This window comes from Denticeps clupeoides, chromosome 8, assembly GCF_900700375.1.
Source record: "Denticeps clupeoides chromosome 8, fDenClu1.1, whole genome shotgun sequence".
Classification (NCBI taxonomy): domain Eukaryota; kingdom Metazoa; phylum Chordata; class Actinopteri; order Clupeiformes; family Denticipitidae; genus Denticeps; species Denticeps clupeoides.
In genome coordinates this window covers 5,376,238-5,398,278 of record NC_041714.1, presented here as the reverse complement: position 1 = coordinate 5,398,278, position 22,041 = coordinate 5,376,238, and the positions used below count along the sequence as shown (strand labels likewise).

Below are 22,041 nucleotides of genomic sequence, written 5' to 3'. Positions count from 1 at the left end.
GCAACAACTCAGGCCTTTCTCTAGGGTAAGGACTGTGTTTGCAATAAGAATCAGCCCAGTGTGAATGAACATGAATATGGAGCTCCATACAGAATCTGGCTGCAGGGGCTGAAACTATACAACACTACAACAGCGGGTCTCTGAAGCACAGCTCACTCACGTTCATCCTCATCCACCAACGGTTTCTCAGGAGAAATTTCATCTTAAAATCCAATTTGACTGTTGATGTGGAAAAAAAAGAATCAATGTACACTTAAAAGCACACTGACAATAACTGCTAAATAAATAGTTATGCTTTCTTCATGAATGCCAATGAAGTTTTGGTTTTAAATGACTTAAAATCTAATAAATGAAGCAATTGAAATCAATTAAATTCCACATCAATTATGTTAATTAAGGACATGACATCCAATAATCTGTGTTTGATCACTCTATTTATAAGGCAACATGCCTAAAGAAATCCTATAAATGTTTCTGCACAGAGAAGGCCAGTGCATATAAGGCATCTTATTGCGCTTCCAATGCTAGACAGGCCAGCTTTCCCTCAGGACAAGATAAAATTATCTAGTAGTATATCTAGTAGGTTTTCAACAGGGAAGTTATTAAATTAAGATATTGGTCAACTTTTATCACATCTCACATATGTGAAGCTGAATCTCACAATTCAGTTTATATTTCAGTTTAGATGACAATTCAATAATAATAAATGGATTTCAGGCATGCGTCCCTCACAGGAATGAATCATGAAAACTACAGAGAATAACTGAAGGTTCACTTGAGTTAAAACAACATATTGACACCCTGCTGTGCAAAAGCTTATTAATTGCCGATTAATTTTCACGGGGTGGGGTGCCAGGCGCTTCCATTAGGGACTGCAAAGCTTTTTCCTCTTCATTAACAACAAATACATTTGAATGAATCTCTCAAACCATTTTAAAGACCTTTCTATTAAAAAAATATATATATGAACTTTTGATTCAATTTATAGACAGCAGAGGCCTTGAACATGCTTCAGGATATTGTCAAATACTGCACAACTTTCATAAGGTTGGCTTTGAGGATGCAAATGAACATTCATGGTAGAAACAGGACTGGTAATGAAATGGGACTATGAGCAGGAGTTCTTTAAATTTTGGGGGAAAAAAGTGATTTTGTACTTTTAAAGTTTGCCATTCTGTTTAATCCGTCGGAGTTTGTGCAACAACATTCTAACACTCGCCGCATAGACAGAGGTTTTCCCTTTCTCGAATGTGGATATACACTCACCAACCTGGGGAGGCCGCCTAAAACCATGCATTGTGCAAGAGATGCCCTTCTGTTCACCGATGATGGTCCGACCTTCCTCATTAAAGAAGGTGCTTCTGCTCACGCAACTGCTGAATGGACAATTTCTTTTCTTTTTTTTTTTGTTTACAGCACCATTCTCTACCAAAGACGCCGCAGTGCGCAAAATTTCTCAAGAGGCCAACATGTGGTGGGAAGTGTGGCCCTGCCACGTATGGCACGATTTCTAATGATCTGCTCATTCGAGTTCTTTAAACACAATATGATCTCTGTGTATTTTTATGGAATATGTGTACGAATTTGGCTATTACCACCCTCACAATATTGAAATTTGGCACCGAGCAGAACTAAAACAGTATAGGGGCTTGTTTAAAAGTACATTAACATATCTAGCACATTTACGAAGAAGTTCAGATAGGTCGGGTGGTTGTTAATTGAAGCGGCATAATTCCCGGGCGGCAGGAGCGGCAGGAGCGGCAGGCGCGGAGGTGGGCGACTGGCGGAGGTGACAGACAGCGAGGGCCGGCAGGCGGCTACTTACCGTCGTTGCACAGTGGGCCGCCGAATGACGTCATGCTGCAGTCGCAGCTGAATCCTTCCCACTGCTGGAGACACACGCCCTGGTTGGCGCAGGAGTCCTCCTGGCACGTGGTGCTGGGACCTGCGGACAGAGGACAACGAGAAGAGACATTTTCACTTCGTGCACGATACAAAGTCGCGTTCGCAGTCGTTTTACAGGCGAGCACGTCTGCTGCCTTACAGCATATTGTTTAATGGCATGTTCTCAGCTGGCACGACGGGAAAATAAGTTATTCGTTTGCCGTACATGCCGCCACTGTCACTGCTAAAATGTAGCCGAGAAACTGAAATGACTCAGTGTGACAGCGGAAGAGATGGAAAAAACATAAATATGCATAACCACACTCCTCCCATGAATATATCTACACCAAACAGACACCAAGATCATAGAAGACAGGGGGTCGTATTCCCGAATAAAACAAGGAACGTTTACTTCCTGTTCTTACCAGGTTTGCTTGGCTTCCCTCAGGGCCGCACAATATTGGTCCGCATTCGCATTTATTTAATTATTCATTCAGCAATTAGCGTTGGAATTTTTGAAAAACACAAAATGCAGCGGTGACACAGGCCAGCCAAGAAACTGGCCAGACATCTGTCACAGACATGTCACTGTGTCTTTTTCAGGCTGTTAAGCCAGAATTTTTTTTGACTGTGCCAAGTTATGCGAATCTTTAAAACTTTCTTCAACCTGGGCTGAATGATGTATGCTTGTCAAGATTACATCAAACTTGGAGAGTCACCTCATGAAAAGAGTACAGAATCTGAAAAGAGTGAAGAGGAGGTCAAAGTGAAACAGTCAATCGCTGCAACTTCTTTGAAATTTTTAACGCATTACAGTATGATTTGTTTACTACCTGTGAAGCATCGGACCAATAACATGCATGGAATTCATCCTACTTTAAAATATGCCTTACAGCAAGCTTCACAATATATCATGATTAAGGTGCACAATGTGTGATTCGTTAAAACTCTTTAATCGACTTTAACATGAATTAACCCACAGATTGTGGATAATGTGACGATGTTTTGGAGCTGCAGTGACTTATTGTGCAGCCCTGTCTTACCTACAGATGCACTGATGTGTGTGCAGGTATCATCTGTGGGCAGGGCAACCAAAGCACAGGGAGGCCACGCCCCAAAACTGCGGTGCTCGTTACACAAGAACACTGTCCTCGTGCCTCTAGCAACAATGCTGTGACTGCTCCCACATGTGAACACACATCAAATACACACACAGCGCGTCCGCACACAAACACACTGCAGAGAGAGAAAGAGTGAAACGGCCGCCACCAGACAGGCATGCAAAAGAACACGCGCACACACACAGCTCTATACACATACAGTTGGTGGTTTATAGAAAGTTTAAAGAGGATTTATATCAGATTTTAACATTTTGAGTTGAGCCTTTATTACGAATGCAGGGCTTTTCTGCTGATGGTTTTAAGACTTAATGAGAAAAATGTATCTCATTTTTGTGGACTCCAAGACAGTTTAAAACTCCAGAGAAGGTGAACTATGACCAAAAAAGCAACTATACAGTAATACTGCTTTATACAATCATTCATTAGAGATCAAATGGAAAGAAAGGCATAGAGATAAATGGATAGAGAGGGGAAGCAAAAGAGATAGGGAAAGAAAAGCCTTAGAACACAAGCAATGGGTCAATACATACATTATCCAGCAGTGTGTATGATAGATAGATAGATAGATAGATAGATAGATAGATAGATAGATAGATAGATAGATAGATAGATAGATAGATAGATAGATAGATAGATAGATAGATAGATAGATAGATAAAACAGAAAATCAGTTTATGAAGATCATTTATTCATTTTCTAGCCATCGTTCTGTCTGTTCATCTGTCCTTTTAGAAAATGGAGGATGTTGGTGGAATGGCAGGGAGTTAATATGGATGTTCCACCCTATTCTTATAGGGCTATACAGGGCCTCCTCTGCATCATCAGAGATGAAAGGAAGATTTTCTGGGTCGTTCCTGTCCTCCCACTTGCCCAGATGACCAGCCTTATTTCAGTGGCATATAAAATTTGTTTTCTTTAAGTTTATATTCACCTTTTGTTCTACCATTTACCAAATTTATGGTATTATTTGTGGTATTATTTGTCACTTATAATTCATCTTTATTCAGCCGCTCTATTTATAATTTGGCTTTAATCCACTTTATGTTATTTAATGCAGTATTTATGTTGCATGAATTTACTGTTGCCATTAAGACTTTAATGTATTTGTTAATTTAAATTAAGTAAACTTTATGCAAAAAGTTAAAAAAAAAACTTTATTACAAATTTTTTAATATTTATTAATGAAGCCGCTCATTTAAAGTCCACATGCATCTACTGCACAGATCTTCCACCTAACAAATTTCATGCAGTGAGTCACACGTAATATTACCTACACAAGGAATGGGCTATGAACAGGCCATGCGGTAGAAGAACAGCAGACGTGACAAAGAAAACGGCAACAACACCACGTGGATCCAGAGAACCCGGCCGAGGTGCAGAGCGGCACAAGTGACAGTAAAAAGGCCCACATTCCACCATACAAGACACCGGGCCCTTGTATTCAGCATGGGGAGCTCCACTCCCCTCACCCTGCATGTGGTGAGTCTCGCTCAGAAGCATCGAGCGTCAGCTTTGGGAGGGTGGCTACTGACGGTGGTGATGATGATGATGATGATGGTGGTGGTGGTGCAAAGGATGCAGGAGGTGGGGTGGGGATGGGTGGGGTTCAGACTCGATTTCAAAACAAACAGAGCTATCTACCTTGCAAGTCAGCTTTCATCAATGCAACTTTTGTCGGCCAAACCATAAAGAAAGGAAAAGGTAAAATATTGCAGATGTTAGTAAAGCATCGGAAGGTATTCAGAGCAGAAACGCAGAGACGGATGACAGACAGAACCTAGAGAAAGAGAGAGACACCGAGAGAGAGGGAGCGGGAGAGAGGCCAGCAGCCAAGGCTGAGAACAAAGACTGGAGCTCCTCACACAAACACAAAGGTAAATGATATGCAGAGGCGGGTCCCTCCGGATTAAAAACAAAAAACATATACACATTCACAAAAATGACACACTCTGAATAACGCATACATTCACAACACTCTCAGGTAATGTTGCATATGCATGAAATTACTCGTGTCACTCATTATACACAAAAATACACACTGAACATACACAAGCAGAAAAGGCAAACCCTCTCAAAACTCACACTCAAATGCACACACACACATACCGTTAATAAATGATAATACACACTTGTATATGGACAAAAACACATTCAAAATGGACACTCAAAACACAGACTTACAATGCATACGCACATTCAAATACGTTGACCATCCGCACATTAATACCATTAAAACTATGGTATTAAATAATAAAAACACACATGCAGACATTCATTATACACATTAAACAAAATGTTCATTTATAACATAAACTAAACCAACACACATTCTCTGAAAAAACACACAACGGACGGCCATGTACATTTATAACAAACCAATTAAAACGCACATACACACATACACAAACACTGATTTGCAGATGAGCCTCAGATTAGCTACAGATCTGGTTCTGCCTGTGGACTCACTGGGGTCCAGTTCATCCAGCCACACCCACTGAGACAGCATGGGAGCTGCGCTCAGATAAAGGGGCTCGGGGTTTTGTCCCCTCAAATCAATACATGAGGAGCGGCTGACAATAGGGTCGCTGACAATGATGTGTTAAATTAAACCGCAGCAACAAAACAAAAATCTGATATTTGTTTTGTGTGAGGCGACTGGCATTATTCTGGCCAAATGGATTCCATGGATAGGGAAAAAAAATTTAAATCATCCATAATTCAGGAGATTTGCTCGTGGCAAACAGTCCAATCTTCTGAGCATGCATAACATGGAGAAGCATAAAAAAACTGTTCTAACAATACAAATAATCCACTGAGTGTAATCTGATTATGGTAAAATGGAAAGCAAATGATGGGGACAGAGGAACAGCAGCATACTAAAAGACTCTCACACTTGAAGCATGTTGCATTTGGCTTGGAGGGAGAAACTGTGTATGTGTGTGTTTTACAGCAAAGAGAAAGTGAGAGAGACAGGACAGAAAATAAAATAAAAAGGCAGTAGAAGTTTAATAAAATTCAATGGAATGCTATAATGTCTTATAACATTATTTCAATGAGTTTGTCGGTGTAGCTTTTCTGTAATTTTATTGGATTTCCTCTGAAAGCAATAATAACAATACAGCAACATGTCTGGTCGACTCTCAGCGATTTTCAGATCTGTGGAGAAAACTGGTTACTTGTAATAACAGCGGCCAGCAGTGCCCTCTAGTGGCCCTCACCTTCACAGCCCCGTTCGATGGTTCCCACACAGGCCAGGGCGTCGGACAGCAGGTCAGGGAGTCGACCGTTCAGGTCCACAGAAGCCAGGCAGCCCTGGAAGCCCTCCTTGGCATGAACTAGTTTAGGGAGGTCCTTGTACATCTCCTTGGCTACCCCACCAATGTAAAGATCACCTAAAAGGTGAAGGGTCAATAAAAAAAATAAAATCATAGTTAGGAACAAAATTAGCATATAAGCATAAACAAAAAAGGCCTAAGTATAAAACTGATTATTAAAATCGCTTAGGCTTCAGACATTTTGGGTTGGCGTAACACCCCTGCCCTCTAGTGGCAAGACAGTGAGGTGCACACAGTTTTACATTTTACTTCAACACTCACCCAACAACTTACGAAGCATTTATAGTTACCATTTACATTTATGCCATTTATCAGATGCCCTTATTCAAAGTGACTCAATATTTACAGGGACCCTGGAGACATTTTTGCTCAGGGACACAATGGTAGTGAACCTGTGATTTTGTGGTCTTCTGGTTCACAGGTGTACTGGTGTTGATCTGGATAATGGGCGTCTGAACAATGGCATATATGGTATATTAGATACCTGTACCCAGCCCCACCTTTCAGATCTAGGTTCTTAGCACCAATCGTAGTCTGAGTGGTGATCTTGGTGTCTATCTTGACTGTGTGGAGGTTGTTTGTGTCTCTGGAGATCATCACGTTGTGCCAGTGGTTGTCATTGAGGGGCTTGTTGGAGTTTCCTTTGATAAGATGAGCACCATTCCCCAAGTCAGACACATAGTGGAGGTAGCTGAAAGCATAACAAAGAGCAGTTTAAATATTACAGCATCTATGTATTATTATGACCATATAAACTGGGAAAAAAAACTCCATATCCTCCATAACTGGGGGGTACTGCCTTCATAACACTTCTATGACCATTACTGTGTCAATACGAATAGTCACCCCCAGGATCAATGTTAAGAGTGCAAGATATGCATGGCCTGAATGTGTGACAAAATGAGGATCAATACAGAAGATCTCATTATCCCTATTCCTATAGCCTACTTCATAAATATGGTCTATTTTGAAGACCTGGTGGTAAGAGTCCAGACCCAACTCCCTGTTTACAGACCACATCTGTCACCTGTGGTTTAAATCATTAATTTACCGGAAACTGTGTATAGGACACAATTACTGCATCCTAATTTACTGTTGCCATTGCCATATCACTTAAAATAACACAAATGACTGCAGTTATAACCACGCCCACTGCCTCACCCTTTAACCAGCTCCACCACGATAAAGTCATTTCCATCCCCACTGTTGTAGAGGATGAGGCCGTCTGAAGACGTTGTCTTGAACTGGAAGAAGAGATGCATGGAGTAGTACGCCTGCAGGGTGGTCAGGGCCACGTAACTGGAGCGGGACTTAAAGGTCACGGGGTCGGCGATGATGTTCTTGAAGCCGATCATGGCGTTGAGCTCGCAGTAGTCGATGTCACCATTCTTGCACAAGTCGATGTAAGCCATCCCGTTGAACAAGAGGCTCTGCAGGTGGCCAATGAAGTTGGAGGGAACCATGGACATGAAGCGCTTCTCTGTGAGGATGCCAGTCTCAATGTTGTGGAACTCCAGTTGGGTGTGGTCACCAGCCATTTGACCTTAATACAACAGGGGGTATTGAAAGAGGATGACAGATGAAAAAATGAATCTTATAAAAATGAAAAAATATAACACTGCTTAATATATTTGTGCCTTTATGTACCGTTAAATGTGTACAGAGCCACCAGAAAGTATTCACACACTTTTTTCACATTTTGTTACATTCGAGCCATATTCCGAGACATAGACTGAAATATAGTCGTTAATCCAGTGTTTCTTAATTTTTTTATTTATTAAGATTAAGATTAAGATTTATTAAGAGAGAAAAATCTCTCAGGCATTCCCAGTAGATTATAGTTTTTTTTTAGCCCATTCATACAAAGATGTTCAAGTGGATCCACGTCTGGAAATTGGCTGGGCCACTCAAGGACAATGACAGACAACTTCTGGAGCCACTCTGTTGTTATTTTGGCTGTGAGATTCTGGTCGTTGTTGTGTTGGAAGCTCATCTAACCCATCTATGAACAAGAAGACCACAAAGTCAAAGGTTCAAACCCCACAGACTAGCATTGTGACCCTGAGCAAGACACTTAACTGTGTCTGTTGTAAGTCACTCTGGATAAGGGCGTCTGCTAAATGCTGTAAATTTAAATGTCACCCGAGTTCAAGAGTACTCCTGAATCTCTCTAAATTTGGCTGCCGCCGTCTTACCTTTCAATGCAAACTAGTTACTCAGTTTGGTTGGGCTGCCGGACCTAAGGAGCATCTTGGTGGTTCCAAACTTGTTCCATTTCCAAATAATGGAGGCTTACAGTACTGTTCAGGACCTTCACTGCACCATAACTATTTTGAATCTTTGGTGTGCAGTCAGCGATCCGGGAACCGTTCTCAGGTGTATCCTGTCATTCCGGGATCCACCGAGATCAAATCATGTTTAATCAATTCAACTTTACCACAAATGGACTACAATCAAAAGGCAAAAGCATCTCAAGGATGATCAGTGAAAATCTGATGCGCCCGAGCTCAATTTCCAATTTATGTACCTATTGTGTGTAAAATTTTACTCAAATCTATTTTCAAAAACGTCTGTAATATAACAAAATGTGGAAAGAGTGAAAGGATGTGAATACTTTCTGGTGGCACTCTACCATGTAACAAAGTGCAATACAATACAATTTTTTTTTATCAGATCCCATAAATTGTCACTATAGCCATAAAACTAAATAGATACAGAATGACTATTTATAACAAAAATATATTATACAAATTCTATTATATAGTAATATCTAAATCTTATGTTCTACTTTTTATAGTCACTGTTTATGTTGCCTGCATGGTACTGGTGGCCTATTTTTTTATTATTTTAATTGAAAAGTAGCACACAAGAGCATGCACACACACACACACACACACACACACACACACACACACACACAAGAAACATAACTCTCCCATCGGGTAGTCTTTCCACTCTCTGCACCTAAAATTGTTCTGCCACACCCCACATACCAACAGCTGCAGCCAGAAGTAATATTCTCTGGTTGATGCTACATCCAATTAAAAGAGACACGCACTAGACTCATTTAACAGCAGCTGAGCAAGCACAATTTTTCACCAGCAAATTACTGGAGATCCAGAATGAGATTCAATTTCACCAGAAAAAAAGAATATCAAGGACAATCAAAAAATTCAATAACAAATAATACTTACAGTACACTGGGCAATGTCTTATCCCATTTAATAAAATACATCTCTGTGGCTTTCTGCCTATCACCATTAATGGTGGAATTATTGACCACATTGATAACGTCCTAATTTAGTTATGTATGAATATTTATGTAACAACAACGAATACAAATAATATATTGTTGCTGTGTCTGCTATTGGATTAAGATTATATACTAGTTATGGACAGTAAAAGCAGGGAAAAGGAAACATAAAAATGAGCTGAGTACCTTCCACAGGGGCCAACTCATCCACTGTCAGCGTCAAACTCTTTCCTCGGCGCATCACGCGCACCGTGTGCCACTCATTATCATTCAGATTCTGACCCGCAAAAATGGTCTCTGGACCCTTGCCTGCAGAACAGTCCAAAAACTGGTTAACAGACACAGTCGTATGAAGATACAAATAGAGAGAAAGCATGAAAGAAAGGAGAAAAAAGCAAAACACTGCAGAGACATTTTTCATGTTAAAATAATTTGAATAATTATCTTTTTTTTTTTAATGCTGTGTAAATGACTTACAGTCCTGTTACAGAAACCTGCTGATTTACACAGGTCACCATGCCTGGTGTACCAGTTATTTACAGTCACAACATTCAACCATTCTCTCAATCAGAAGCCTAAAATGAGTCCCACAAAAAAGCAGTCTGTGCAGGGTGGGGGTTGATGGTGGTCTCATTACTTTTACAATTTTTTTTTCTGGGCCCAGTGAAAGATGAGGACAAAAGAAAAGAGAGCAGATCCCAGACCGCTTTGCTTTCTGGACCACAATCTCCAAGGAATGCCATGCCCAGCCAGATGCATCCCGGATCCACAGCAATCAGTTGGCAGTGTGATATAATAGCACCCACTGCTCATCCACAAGATAAATTGTGTCATTTTATAAAGACAGATTGACAAATCCAGATTGGCCTTTGGCTGAATTAGGGTTACTTGCAGTGGTGGGTCAGTAGGGGGCAGCAAAGCCTACTGATCAGAAGAGCTGAGGATGAGGCGGAGGCTGTTTGTTCAGAACAGAGCAAGCCTGAGCATCCTGTTCCTCCGTCGTCAGACATATATGAAATAAAAATGATTCCCGAAAACATAATGGCAATTGTGCCTTAGGTAAGAGAGTCGCCCTGTCTCCTGCAAGAACGGCGGCTCTGTGAGGCATACAGATGTGTCCCTTTGTGTTCCTGACATGAAGCTGGCAGGAAGAAGGAAGTACGGCGTGTGATTCTAGTGGGGCCTTGCATTTGCCCAGCGTTCTCACGTCTAACAGCTGCCTGCCTCTTCACACCCTGACACAAAAAAGAAAATCCTGCTCCCTTGATCCCCCCCTTGTTTTATTCTGGTTTCCTCTGAAAAGGGTTCTTTTAAAGGCGCAGACATGGGATTCTTTTAATATGACATCACTGCCAATCATAATAATAATACTATTATTGATACTATTGCAACTAATAATAACAGAATAATAATAATAATTGCTATTTGTAAGATTATTTCTGTTATTAATATAAAATTTTTATTCTTTAATTTGAATCCATATGTTGAGCAAGGCCAATAGCTTTATTTTTTATATATTTAATATTTACAATATATTTTATTTACTTATTTTACCATCTTTAGGTAACAGTTTGTATACAGTTTTATAATGTTTTAATGCTTGTATATGCAGATCATATTACTATATTTTGGTAGACATCAAACACAGCAACAGTGAGCAATTTAACAAATTAATTTGATACTATAATATAGTATATATATATATATAAAAATAAATAAAAAATATAGCATCCTGACCAAGGTTGCTTTTGTGGACCAGCCACTTCATGCCAGTATCTGCACGTTCCATCAAAGAGCACCAGAGCAGAAAATGAGACACCGACTAAATGAGGCCCTGGGCCTTGAACTTGACATGAAAAAGCATTTCCAGCTCCCCTGTGGGAACACCTCCCTCAAAAGAAGAAGAAAGCTGCCACCTAGGAGCTCAGCCCTGCTAAACAGAGCTTTTCAGGGGCAGGCTTTGTCTCCAGCTATGCCCACAGAAGCTTTTCCAAAAGCAATGCAGAGTTGTTCAATGACATTAGTTGAAATGAATAAACTGCCTGTATTTCCTTAAGACCGAAGGTGCGAGGCTTCCTCCGCCACTACTAGCAGAGAGAGCAGACGTATCAAACGAACACAGAACGGCGGATCAATAAACTTACACCAAACGGTGTAAACGACCCCATTCCATCTGGCAGTAAAAAGATGAAGCGGGCAGAGAAAAAAAAAATTCCCCTGGGAACGCGGGGTGGACAGAAGTGCAGCTCTTACAATATCTTGCATCTTTTTTTTTATATTTATTTATGTACATAGGCGCCTAGGAAGGGCATAAAAGTGCTCTGCTGCGACTGTCAATCCTTTCAGGCGTCTGTCTTCGAGGCGCCTCCACCCCTCCGCCGCTGGTGATTCAGCGTCGGTCTGGGGTTCATTGCAGTGAACCGCATCCGTAGCTATTTATTTCCCCTCCACCTTTTTTTTTTTTTTTTTTTCCTTCTTTCCTGTCATTTTCAAAGTGCAGACGCAATGTGTATGCAAATCCTGCAGAGCTGAGCTGCGGGGATACTCTCAATCTCACAGGCGCCGGTTTGCTCAGTAAGCAATAAGCAAGCGGGCCGGATTGGAAGCAGACAAGTGGCAGAGGATTAAGGGACGGACGCCTCATCTAAAAAATCTGACACCAACTTGAAGGGACATTTGATCTTGGCCTACTTATTTTAAAGGAAATGTACGTCGGCTACATATATATATCTCTGAGAAGGTTGACTCCAGTCCAAGGTCTCGGGGATGATATGAGTCATATCAGAAAGTTCCAGAAGGTCTAGAATCTACAGTCTGGCGCTACAGCTGCCAGTTTAGAAGTGAGCAGAATCTTCATAGAACAAGTCGAATCTCATCGAGGTGCCGGGAAAACAACTAAACCTCCAGCCTCAAAGGTGCATCGCCCCGAGAGGGACTAGTCAGTCGAGGTACGGCTCGGACCGGGTCTGTGGGTCCTTTCTCGCTGAAGAAAGGCCACTGCCCTAGTCAGTGAAGTCACATCAGTCAGCGTGGCAAATTAGGTTACAAGCGGCCTTCCCACACACATGACCTTTCTGTGGAAATCTGCCGATTTGCATTCCCATTTTTATTCGGAACGACGTCCTTACGGAACAATGGGCATGACGGAAAGTGATTTAATTGTTTGCTTAAATGTTTAAATGACATTATGCTCCTAATGTCCCCAAATGCAATTTCTGTGCTTTTTCACTGGTGATCTTTGGATTTTTAACAATAGTGTCAATGTTAATTATTGTGCAATATTGTTTTTCGGTGAAATGCCGAAATTAAGAAATAAAATCTTTGGCATTTTCTCTCATATTCTGTTTGGTATGTTTTTGATATTCCTAATATTTAGACTAACACCACCAGGTTGAGATGAGATGTTCCGGAGATTCTGGTGTTTATTTGCAAAGGCTGCTTTGAACACCTACATCACAACTTAGGTCAGACATGACACCCAGGTCTTTGACTCACCAAGGTGATGCCAAGGAAATGTGACCCCAAAAGCCATCCAGGGCTTGAATCAGCAGTTCTAATCCTCGGAAAGTACTGAACAAATAGTGAGGGTGGCAAGCAATGCATCAGAATCCCAGTGGAGAAGATGCAGCAGCCCGTCCACGGTGGGGAGGTATTTTTAGCATGTTGTCACTCTGCCTGTTAACAGCGTTTAAGCCAAAGTGGCAGTGTTTTCTTCAGGCGGAGCAGGGACGCCCCGGGGAGCCAAAAGGCCCTAATTGACAGTGATGGGTTCTCTGACTCTCTGAAATTTCATTCCTACCAGACTCATAGTGCCTGACAAAACAGTAAATTAATTAATGTGCAAGAATAGAGAGATGGCAGACAGAGTTAATGATTAAGAACCAAGCAAACAGAAAAAGTAAAAGGACAGACTGATATTAAATTAGATTAAAAAAACAATAGAATACACAAAGCAATAAACCGAAAATAAGAGAAATGCGTGTAAAAAATGTGTGTCCTCAAAATGTGGTTCACTATAAGGAAAATGAGGAAAAAAAAAGAGTGATTTATTGAAACCTGCAAACATTCATGTTAATACAGTATATTACACAGATAAGTTCTAATTTACACCTTATTTTCAGATAAAGGGTGGTAACTGAAATAAACTGCAAAATGTACGGCAGGTTCTATGAGGTGCTCAGCTCCTGCTCTCCATTGAGTGTGCTTTCAGCACAACAGATGATTTAGTAGCTGCCTGCTGCCTCTTTGGATATTTATGTTGTCGTTTTTATAGCTCGGTGACACAGTAACATTTGTGAAGAAGAGCAAAGAAAGGAATGTGACTTTATGCCTCCACCTCGTCGCATTTGCATCACAAATGCAACATATTTGCCATTGCTGCATATTTGAGGTTAAACTTGCTATCTACAACCAGAGCGTTCATTTCAAAGCGGTTCCGCTAGACGGGTTTATACGGCGCATCATGAATCTGGTTGCATGGGGGCATTGTGCGTGCCCAAAAAAACAGCTATGTGCCTCAAATTTATTATTCGAAATATTTCTCCCCGAGAAGGACGGCATGTGCTCTGATATCAAATTATCACCTGACCTTCTGTGCGAAGCGTCTAGGAGAACTGCTGTGTGTGTGTGTGTGTGTGTGTGTTAAGCATATAAGATGATTTGCATAAAGTGTCAATTTCCCCATGAGTTCATTTTTTTTTTGCTGTCTGTGAATGCCCTGTTAATGCATGTTGGTGTGGACGGATTATAGGAGTGGTGTTACTGTGGTGGTTTCAAGGGCATAAATCACGGTGAAGTGCAGAGTTTCCTCCTCAAATAGCATCAGGTGATGATCAAATGGCTGCTGTTCAGTATAAAAGAAACCGGGAACGGGACGGCACTAGCGGTAAGACATCCACCAATCAATACTGAAATTTAAACACCTATACGGCCATAACGAAAACCTTAGATCGCTTATGCTAGGGGGAGTTTGCAGACTTGAAATACTGCGGCATAACGCAGCAAAGGAGCATGTCTGTTTTTGTTTTCTACCACATTTCCTCCAATATTCCCAAGGTCCTTCCCGTTTCATCTCCTCCTTGTCCTCTGTCTTCCTGTCTCTGGTCTGTCAGACAAGTTAATGAGAACACTAAAATCACACTCCGTATTTCCCCTCTGCCTCAAACAGCCTCATCAATTTACACGAGGCGAGAGCGAACACGAGAAACGAAAAAAAAGAAGAAGAAGAAGAAGAAGAAAGGAATGGGAGAGGGGAGTAAGGACAGGAAATCGTGCATGGCTAAAGTCCCTGGTACCGGAGCATGCGTTTTATTCCGTTCTGTTTGATTTTGTAGACGTCAAAGCGCTGCTAATTAGAGAAGGCAGGGTGAAGAATCACTGGTGAAGACAACTAAACCGCCGGTGTGAGGAGCAGTTCGAATCAAGGCGTGGTCTGTGCCTTTCCGGGTCACCATATGTGTTTTTTTTTTTTTTTTACTTCCTATGATACTACGTCAGAAAATGGTGCCATCTTCCATCGTTCAGATATTATATAATCATAACCATCATCATCATCATCACTGGAGGAATAACAAAATCACAGACAGTAGCAGTAAACTTTTTTTGTGAATAATAAACAATAGAAAGAGGAAAAAAAGGTGAACAGTAACTTACTGGAGGTACAGTTTATCCTGACACAGTCTAGATGGGGAAGAATAGATGAGATGTAAATTCAGCCTTCAAGGTTACAGCTGCAGACATCCATAAATGCACAGAGCCCACCCCTGTGGGGACGGACACACGGCCAGGGCCATCATGCTCCCTCCATCCCCTCTCTGCCGGGTGCTCGGACCGCCCCACGCCGCACCCTAATACCGGCGTGATGGATGGTCTTACTCTCTAACAGCCTTACAACAGTGGGTAAGGTGAATTTCTAGCCATTTGTTATACGTTTCCCTTTTTATTGACTATTTTTGTTAGCTGAAATTGTAAAAAATCTCTTTTTTCATTATCCAGCAAAAGAGGAACAAGGGAGCATGAAGGGATGCACACACTGAGCCACCGGGTAGGTATACCAAGGTTCAGAGATCCAGGATTACGGCTATTATCGTTAATCTCTTAAGTAAATACTCAAATACACCAGGCATCGGTTGCTTGTTTGCCCTGCTGATGCTAGTATGACTGTGGAATATGGCTCTGCATGCCAAATGACGGAATAAAAAGGTCTATTGCATCATATTATGCTTTAATGCTGTCAACACATGCTGTTGCTGGATTGTCTTGGTCTATTAAATACTGCAATACAGAAATAAAGAAAATCACGGCAAGAGATTCAAACTACATTAGGCACTACAGGTCTGAGTTTACCCACTGCAGCAATGAAAAAATAAATAGATAGATTCTAGTCATAGACTTTTTTATATATATATATATATAATGCCATACATCAATGTTTCAAAGTCCTGCTTCTGAAGAACCATCAACCAGAACTGACACACAGTCAGCTTCATTATTTGACCACCTTAATGCCTAAATAAGGCAAAACATGGTCATATAGGAGGTCAATCCAAACCAAGTGTTTTTTTTATTGTCATATTTAACATCTTTATGTTGACGTCAAACACAAAATCTACAGAAAATATGTTCCTATTGGAATATGAGAAGATGAATATTGCCATTTTAATTAATTTGTGTTTAAGCGTCAAGGTCACGTCAAGCATGGCATATTTGAATTCTTCACAGCATCATCATCATGTGGAAAAGGTGCTGTGCTGCAGGGCAGTACCTACACTAATGCCGCTGGCGCTATTAATACCAGCTTTAATTTGACTGTTCTACAGCCAGATTTATACATTAACGCCGTCGCCGTTTCTACAAGAACAAGCGGCACTCAGAAAAGATCTGCTGCTCCATCCACTATTCCTCCTTATTAGGCTTTCTGCTCGAGCTGGCACAAAACTGTCAGTCTCATTTTCCACTCAGCCCTCCACAACTTCAGCAGATCATTCACAGGCGTGCACTGCACAATTGACTGCTGAAATCTACTCTGTCTGGAAAAAAAAAATTAAAGGTTGGAATGAAAAACCCTGTTCTGATGACCTGAGTGGTGCTGTGAGGAGTAATGGTGGTGGAAGGACCCGGTGCACCTGCCCGTGTGGCTCAGGCCCGTCGTGCGTCGTCAACCTCAGCAGAAAAGTGGCCACATACGGCCAAAGACCAGAGTCGGCTGGCCCTCACCCAGAATGCTCTGCTGCGCCGCGATGGGAGCAACAACAGACTTAAAAGGTATCGGTGAAAGGACAAAAACCCCGGGCCCAAAACAAGGCCTTCTAAAAATACGATCATCGGCGAAATCGAGCTTATCAGCAGCGGACATCAAAGGTTACGGTGGCGATCTGGCATCTTGAGTGTCAACGTGGAGCCGATGTGGAGCTGGGGCCTCCCTGCAGACCTTCTCTTTTGTGCTACCGTCTTTGCGGTGACCAACTTCAGCTTTTGATCAGAGGAGATGGGGGGGGGGGATGTAGCCATTAAATGCAACTTTTCAAGTCGTTCCCCCGTCTCACTGTGTCCAAAAACACAGCACAGGGTGCGTGTGTCTTCTCTAATGGTTTGGCCAGAGATGAAAGGACACAGAAAAACACTGCGTGCCGTACAAACTAATCCATATTTATGGTGCCGTTATTCGGCTTCTCGTTTGTCCGTGTGCGTATGCGAACTGTAATCGGTGTTGTTATTACACTGCGTTCGACTGGCGAGAGGCTTGGCGAGGCGGAAATGTCTGGAAGGAAGCTGGCCGAGACTGTGCAGGGGTGGAGGGGTAGGATGGCTACTGCCATGTTGGGGTGTTGGTTGGTTTTAACGGGCAGAGAGCATTCCCTGGTTGGTGAGGGCAGCCGAAGCGCTCGTTTGGCCGTGAGCGGAGAGAGCCGCAGACTCGTGCCGTTGAAGGGTTCTACACCATCCCCCTCTATTCAGCACACAGAGACAACAAGAGAGCTGTGTAGGTGTGTGTGAGGGTGTTGCCGCTAGACTTTCTGGGTGGGTGGTTGTAGCCTAGTGGGTAAGACACTCGCCTATGAACCAGGTTCAAATCCCACTTACTACCATTGTGTCCCTGAGCAAGACACTTAACCCTGAGTTGCTCCAGGGGGGGGACTGTCCCTGTAACTACTGACTGTAAGTCGCTCTGGATAAGGGCGTCTTGGTAAATGCTGTAAAATGAGACTTTCTGGGCTCTGCGTGAGCTTATGTGTTGTCGTAGCGCAGCTACGTTTTTTTAGGGTGCCACCATGAGCCTGTACTCCATACTAGCCCCGGTAAGGGGAGGTCAGGCTTCTTTACGTGCGAGTGCGTGTGTTGCCAGCTGGATGGCTATGTGGCTGAGATCGGTGCTTTGAAGTGCGAGCATGGCGCAGGCGCGGTACCTAAGTTAACGGTGAGCCGAACGCGGCCAGTCTCCATCTCCAGGCGTAGGGTGTCGGCCGAGTCGCGCGACGTGGTCGCCATCAGCAGGCCGTACGCCCGCTGCGAGCGGAAGCGGAGGGACACGTCCTCCGCCTCCGTGTGCATCACCGTCGGCAGCTGGATCTTCATGAACTTGCTGCCGTCGTAGCTCAGGATGGTGGCCTCTGCAGGGAGCACAGAAGGAGAGAGCGAGAGTCGGCATTGGGGAGGGATTGCGTAATCACGTTCATACATATTTCATGGGTTTTCTTTTTTTCTCCTTTAAGGTCCGTGACACATGGCACTTACAGGAACTATTAAAACAGAAAACCATGACATATCTGCCTCCGTCTACAACAATAAGCGTTGCTCGGAGACGGTGTATACAACCCCCCCACCAGAGCCCAGAAACCCCAGTGGTATGTACTTAACATCTCTGGAGCCCTTTTCACAGCATCTTCTCTACATGCAGATCTAGCCGTGGGTTACACCGTATCCGCCAAATAAACAGGCTGATGTCAAAGCAACACAAACGCACCGCTGAAAGGGTTCGATGAATGAATAAATAGGAGGAAGAAGAAGGAAACATCAGGCTCTGCATCCATGCTGACTGAATCAGACCTATGACCTATGAGCAGAGATGCTTTTGCTGGTGCAATGACAAAAACACGCTGTGTGAAAATCTCCATGTTTCTTCAGGATTATGCTGTAACCTGTAGCTGTCAGCCACCCACATTTGCCGGCTCTCAGAGTCCCGGGTGAAGACAGGCGCAGGCCGCGTTGTCAACGCAGAGCATCAGAAAGTGGAGAAAAGAAAGCTGAAAATGTGCTCATTATTGGACACAGTGAGCTGAGTGCAGCATCTCTGGGGGGTCAAAAAGTGGGGTGACTTCATAATTTGCCATTGTTTCACCTGCCAGGCTGAAACGAAAAAAAAATTAAAATATCTACCTATATTGCACATGTTTTTGGACAGTGGGAGGAAAAGGGAGAACCTGGAGAAAACCTACGCCAACACATGGAGAACATGCCAACTCCGCGCTCACAACAAACTCGTTGTGTAAGGCCACAATGCTACCCACCACTACATTGTGCAGACATATTTATTTATCTTTTAATTGTTTATTTCCCTCATATGTTTGTTATTTGCTTTACATGTGGATTAATTTTGATTAATTTTAAGAGCCAATAGGGAGTTAATATTCATAGTTAATATTCGATCTACTACCTTGGTCTGGACGCCAGAGCTGCTGCAGCTATCCTCTCTGCTAAAAATATTTTTAAATTAAAACAAGTTGTCATTCAAGCAAAGTTACATTGCCCCCTTGTGGTCTCCAAAAATATATTACTCCAGACTACATTTAAAAACGTGCCAGTAAATTGGAAAATGGAATTTGTTGCACGTCACAACAGTGTCTCCTCAGATGTTCATTTACTGTCATCAAAAACTGAACCAAAAAAGATAAACATATGAATTATGTCAGAAGGGATTTCCGTTCAACAGCAGCACAACTGCAAAGCATGAGCAAGGAGACATGATAAGTGAGGATAAGTGAGTTTGAGCGATATTTCATACATGTAATATTCATACATCAGTAATATTGTAGTGTTTTGTTAGTTTACCAGATGGTCAACTTACACAATTGCCATAAGAAATTACCTTCACATGTGGTAAATTATAATTGTAATAATGGACACAGCTTTCTGTTCTTTCAATTTTAGCAGTACTAAGCAGTGCTTCAATGCCGGCTTTTGACATGGGGTGGGAGTCTGGGCCCGGCGGTGGCAGTCATGACAAAAACCTTAATTTGGACAAAGCAGGATTCCACACCTAACAGAATGTTTATTTTTATGGCACATTACTATTTATATATTTTTTTCAATTGTATATGCTGCAAGTACACTGGTCAAAAAAGCAAAGGGAACACTTAAACAACACATTGTAACTCCAAGTCAATCAAACTTCTGAGAAATCAAACTGTCCACTTAGGAAGCAACACTGATTGACAATCAATTTAACATGCTGTTGTGCAAATGTGAAAAAAAAAAAACCACATATTTCAAACACGCCGTGCATTGCAACATCTGAGCTATAATACTCAGTCTGGTGAGGGTATACGCCTATTAAATAATATGAATGATACCAGACTACCTAAGTGAGAACAGCGGAGAGTCATTGGTCCGTACCACCGCGCTGGGAAGATGGGGAGCCGGTGCAGAGAAAACTGGAAGGCAGCGTGCTGGCACGGCACCCACACTCTAGGCGTGTCTCAGGAACAGACAAAGAGAGCCATGAGTGGCACATCGATCCAGTGGAGAAGCCTCCCTCGCATCCCTCACTCAAATCTAATTTCTCTCTCTCTCTGGCCTGCGGACAGGTTGACATTCGGGAGCGGCCACAACAACAAGGTGGAAAATGCGGTGTGTATAACAACAGGGTGTTATATACGCCGCGGTTTTATGCCCAAATTGATCCCGCACACAGTGCACATAAAGCAGGCTTTATGGGCTCCGTGATATGGCGCCTCGCGGCGGGAACATCATTTTCTAGTCCCCCTATCACCCAGTTGCGTGCAAGAGAGCAACTCGCCTCATTATCAGACTCAAAGCAAAAGCAGCTAATTATTTCAGCCTTTACGAGGCCATGTTTAATTGCAGTCCAACTCTAAGTCACAGTTATTTTCTCGGCTGGATGCAGATTAGGGAAGCGGGCGACAAATGAGGATGGTTCTGGTGGCAAACGAAGAGCTGAGGCATGGGCTGAGGTGTGCACTGCATCTGTGGAAGCTTGAATCAGAACGGAGCCTAATTTGAAGAGGGTCTAAGTCGAAGGGGCTCAGCAGTGGTATTATCCCAGAGCCCGAAAACTCCTGGGGAGGCATCAGTGGAAATTCCTGCACAGACGCTGCGCCCGCACCCCACTGAGAAAAGACTCAAATGGGTAGATGGGTAGTCGTCATGGTGACAGACAATTATAATCTAACTGTAAACTGTGACAATGACAAAAGGAATGGTGAAAGGCCATTGGAAGCCGATGTTTTGTGCTTATAAAGTTAATGAATTTACAGTGTGGCATACAGATGGCACACAACCACCAGCGAAAAAATCTTTTTAATACAGCTGTGCTGCCCTAGAGCATCACAACTGTCGCTCTGATGTTCAGACAGGAAATAAAAAGTCGTAATTAAAGATGCATAACATTTATGAAGAAATGTAATATTCATCAAGGTGGAGTCTGTGTGAAAGACTGAAAGGATAAGAGATGGAAAAAGTAACAGTTTTTCACGATAAACCCTGCAAATGATAATGAATAACTATGGAATCTTTCAAAGGAAGAGTTTAGCAAAACCAAATGAGGGACAAAAGGTCAAGAAAAATGAACCAGAGGGATATAAGTGATAGTTCTGCAAAATATCCCAAATCCACCAGAATGCACGCAAACCCAGAAATCTGTGATAACCTTACTAAGATAATAATATAATCTCTAATTACTTATTCTGGACAAGCAAAGTGAAAAAATAAATACATTTAAACTGGCAAATTTTGCAATGCTGAAAGCAAAACCCACAGGCAGTCATATTGAGAGCATTGTGTGTCTTCAGGACACAAAAAAATTCAGTGTAGACAGGCATACATGTATTTACATGGGTTTATTTTAGAACTAGATAAATAATTTTTTCCAATAATATTTCTGGCATTTCAGTGACCTGCAAGAAAATAAGAGTGAAAAGTAAGATGTGACCTATTATTGTGACCTATGGTACCCTATATGAAAGATCTAACATTTTAATCGCCAAGATCACAAAGCAATTTTATAGAACCATGATTTATCCATGAATCTCTTTTATTGCAGTGCAAGAATATTCACCCACTTTTTAATATTATTCCATAAAAATCAATTCACTATTAATTCACTATTATGTGTATTACACGTAAGTGCAAACAAGAGGAATCCATTTTTTTTTTGGTTAAAGTTGTAGTTTTAGTATGGCTCATCATGCCGTAAATGATTCAGAGATTTGCC

General features: G+C 42.1%; 1 protein-coding gene across 29 annotated transcripts in view; it reads right to left on the bottom strand.

Moving 5' to 3' along the window:
- LOC114796055 (neurexin-1a-like) overlaps window positions 1-22,041 on the bottom strand; it is a 252,883-nt gene that overhangs the window by 123,264 nt on the left and 107,578 nt on the right. For 15 of the 29 annotated variants that reach the window (XM_028989891.1, XM_028989898.1, XM_028989915.1 and 12 more), the window contains 8 exons: window positions 17,999-18,202; window positions 15,246-15,272; window positions 9,780-9,902; window positions 7,502-7,883; window positions 6,841-7,031; window positions 6,224-6,397; window positions 4,647-4,673; window positions 1,826-1,945 (listed from right to left, as the gene is read on the bottom strand). In XM_028989891.1, coding sequence (XP_028845724.1) covers window positions 1,826-1,945; window positions 4,647-4,673; window positions 6,224-6,397; window positions 6,841-7,031; window positions 7,502-7,883; window positions 9,780-9,902; window positions 15,246-15,272; window positions 17,999-18,202 — 1,248 coding nt within the window. The remainder of the gene's footprint in view (window positions 1-1,825; window positions 1,946-4,646; window positions 4,674-6,223; window positions 6,398-6,840; window positions 7,032-7,501; window positions 7,884-9,779; window positions 9,903-15,245; window positions 15,273-17,998; window positions 18,203-22,041) is intronic. The other 14 variants (XM_028989926.1, XM_028989918.1, XM_028989905.1 and 11 more) reach the window with 3 other exon arrangements.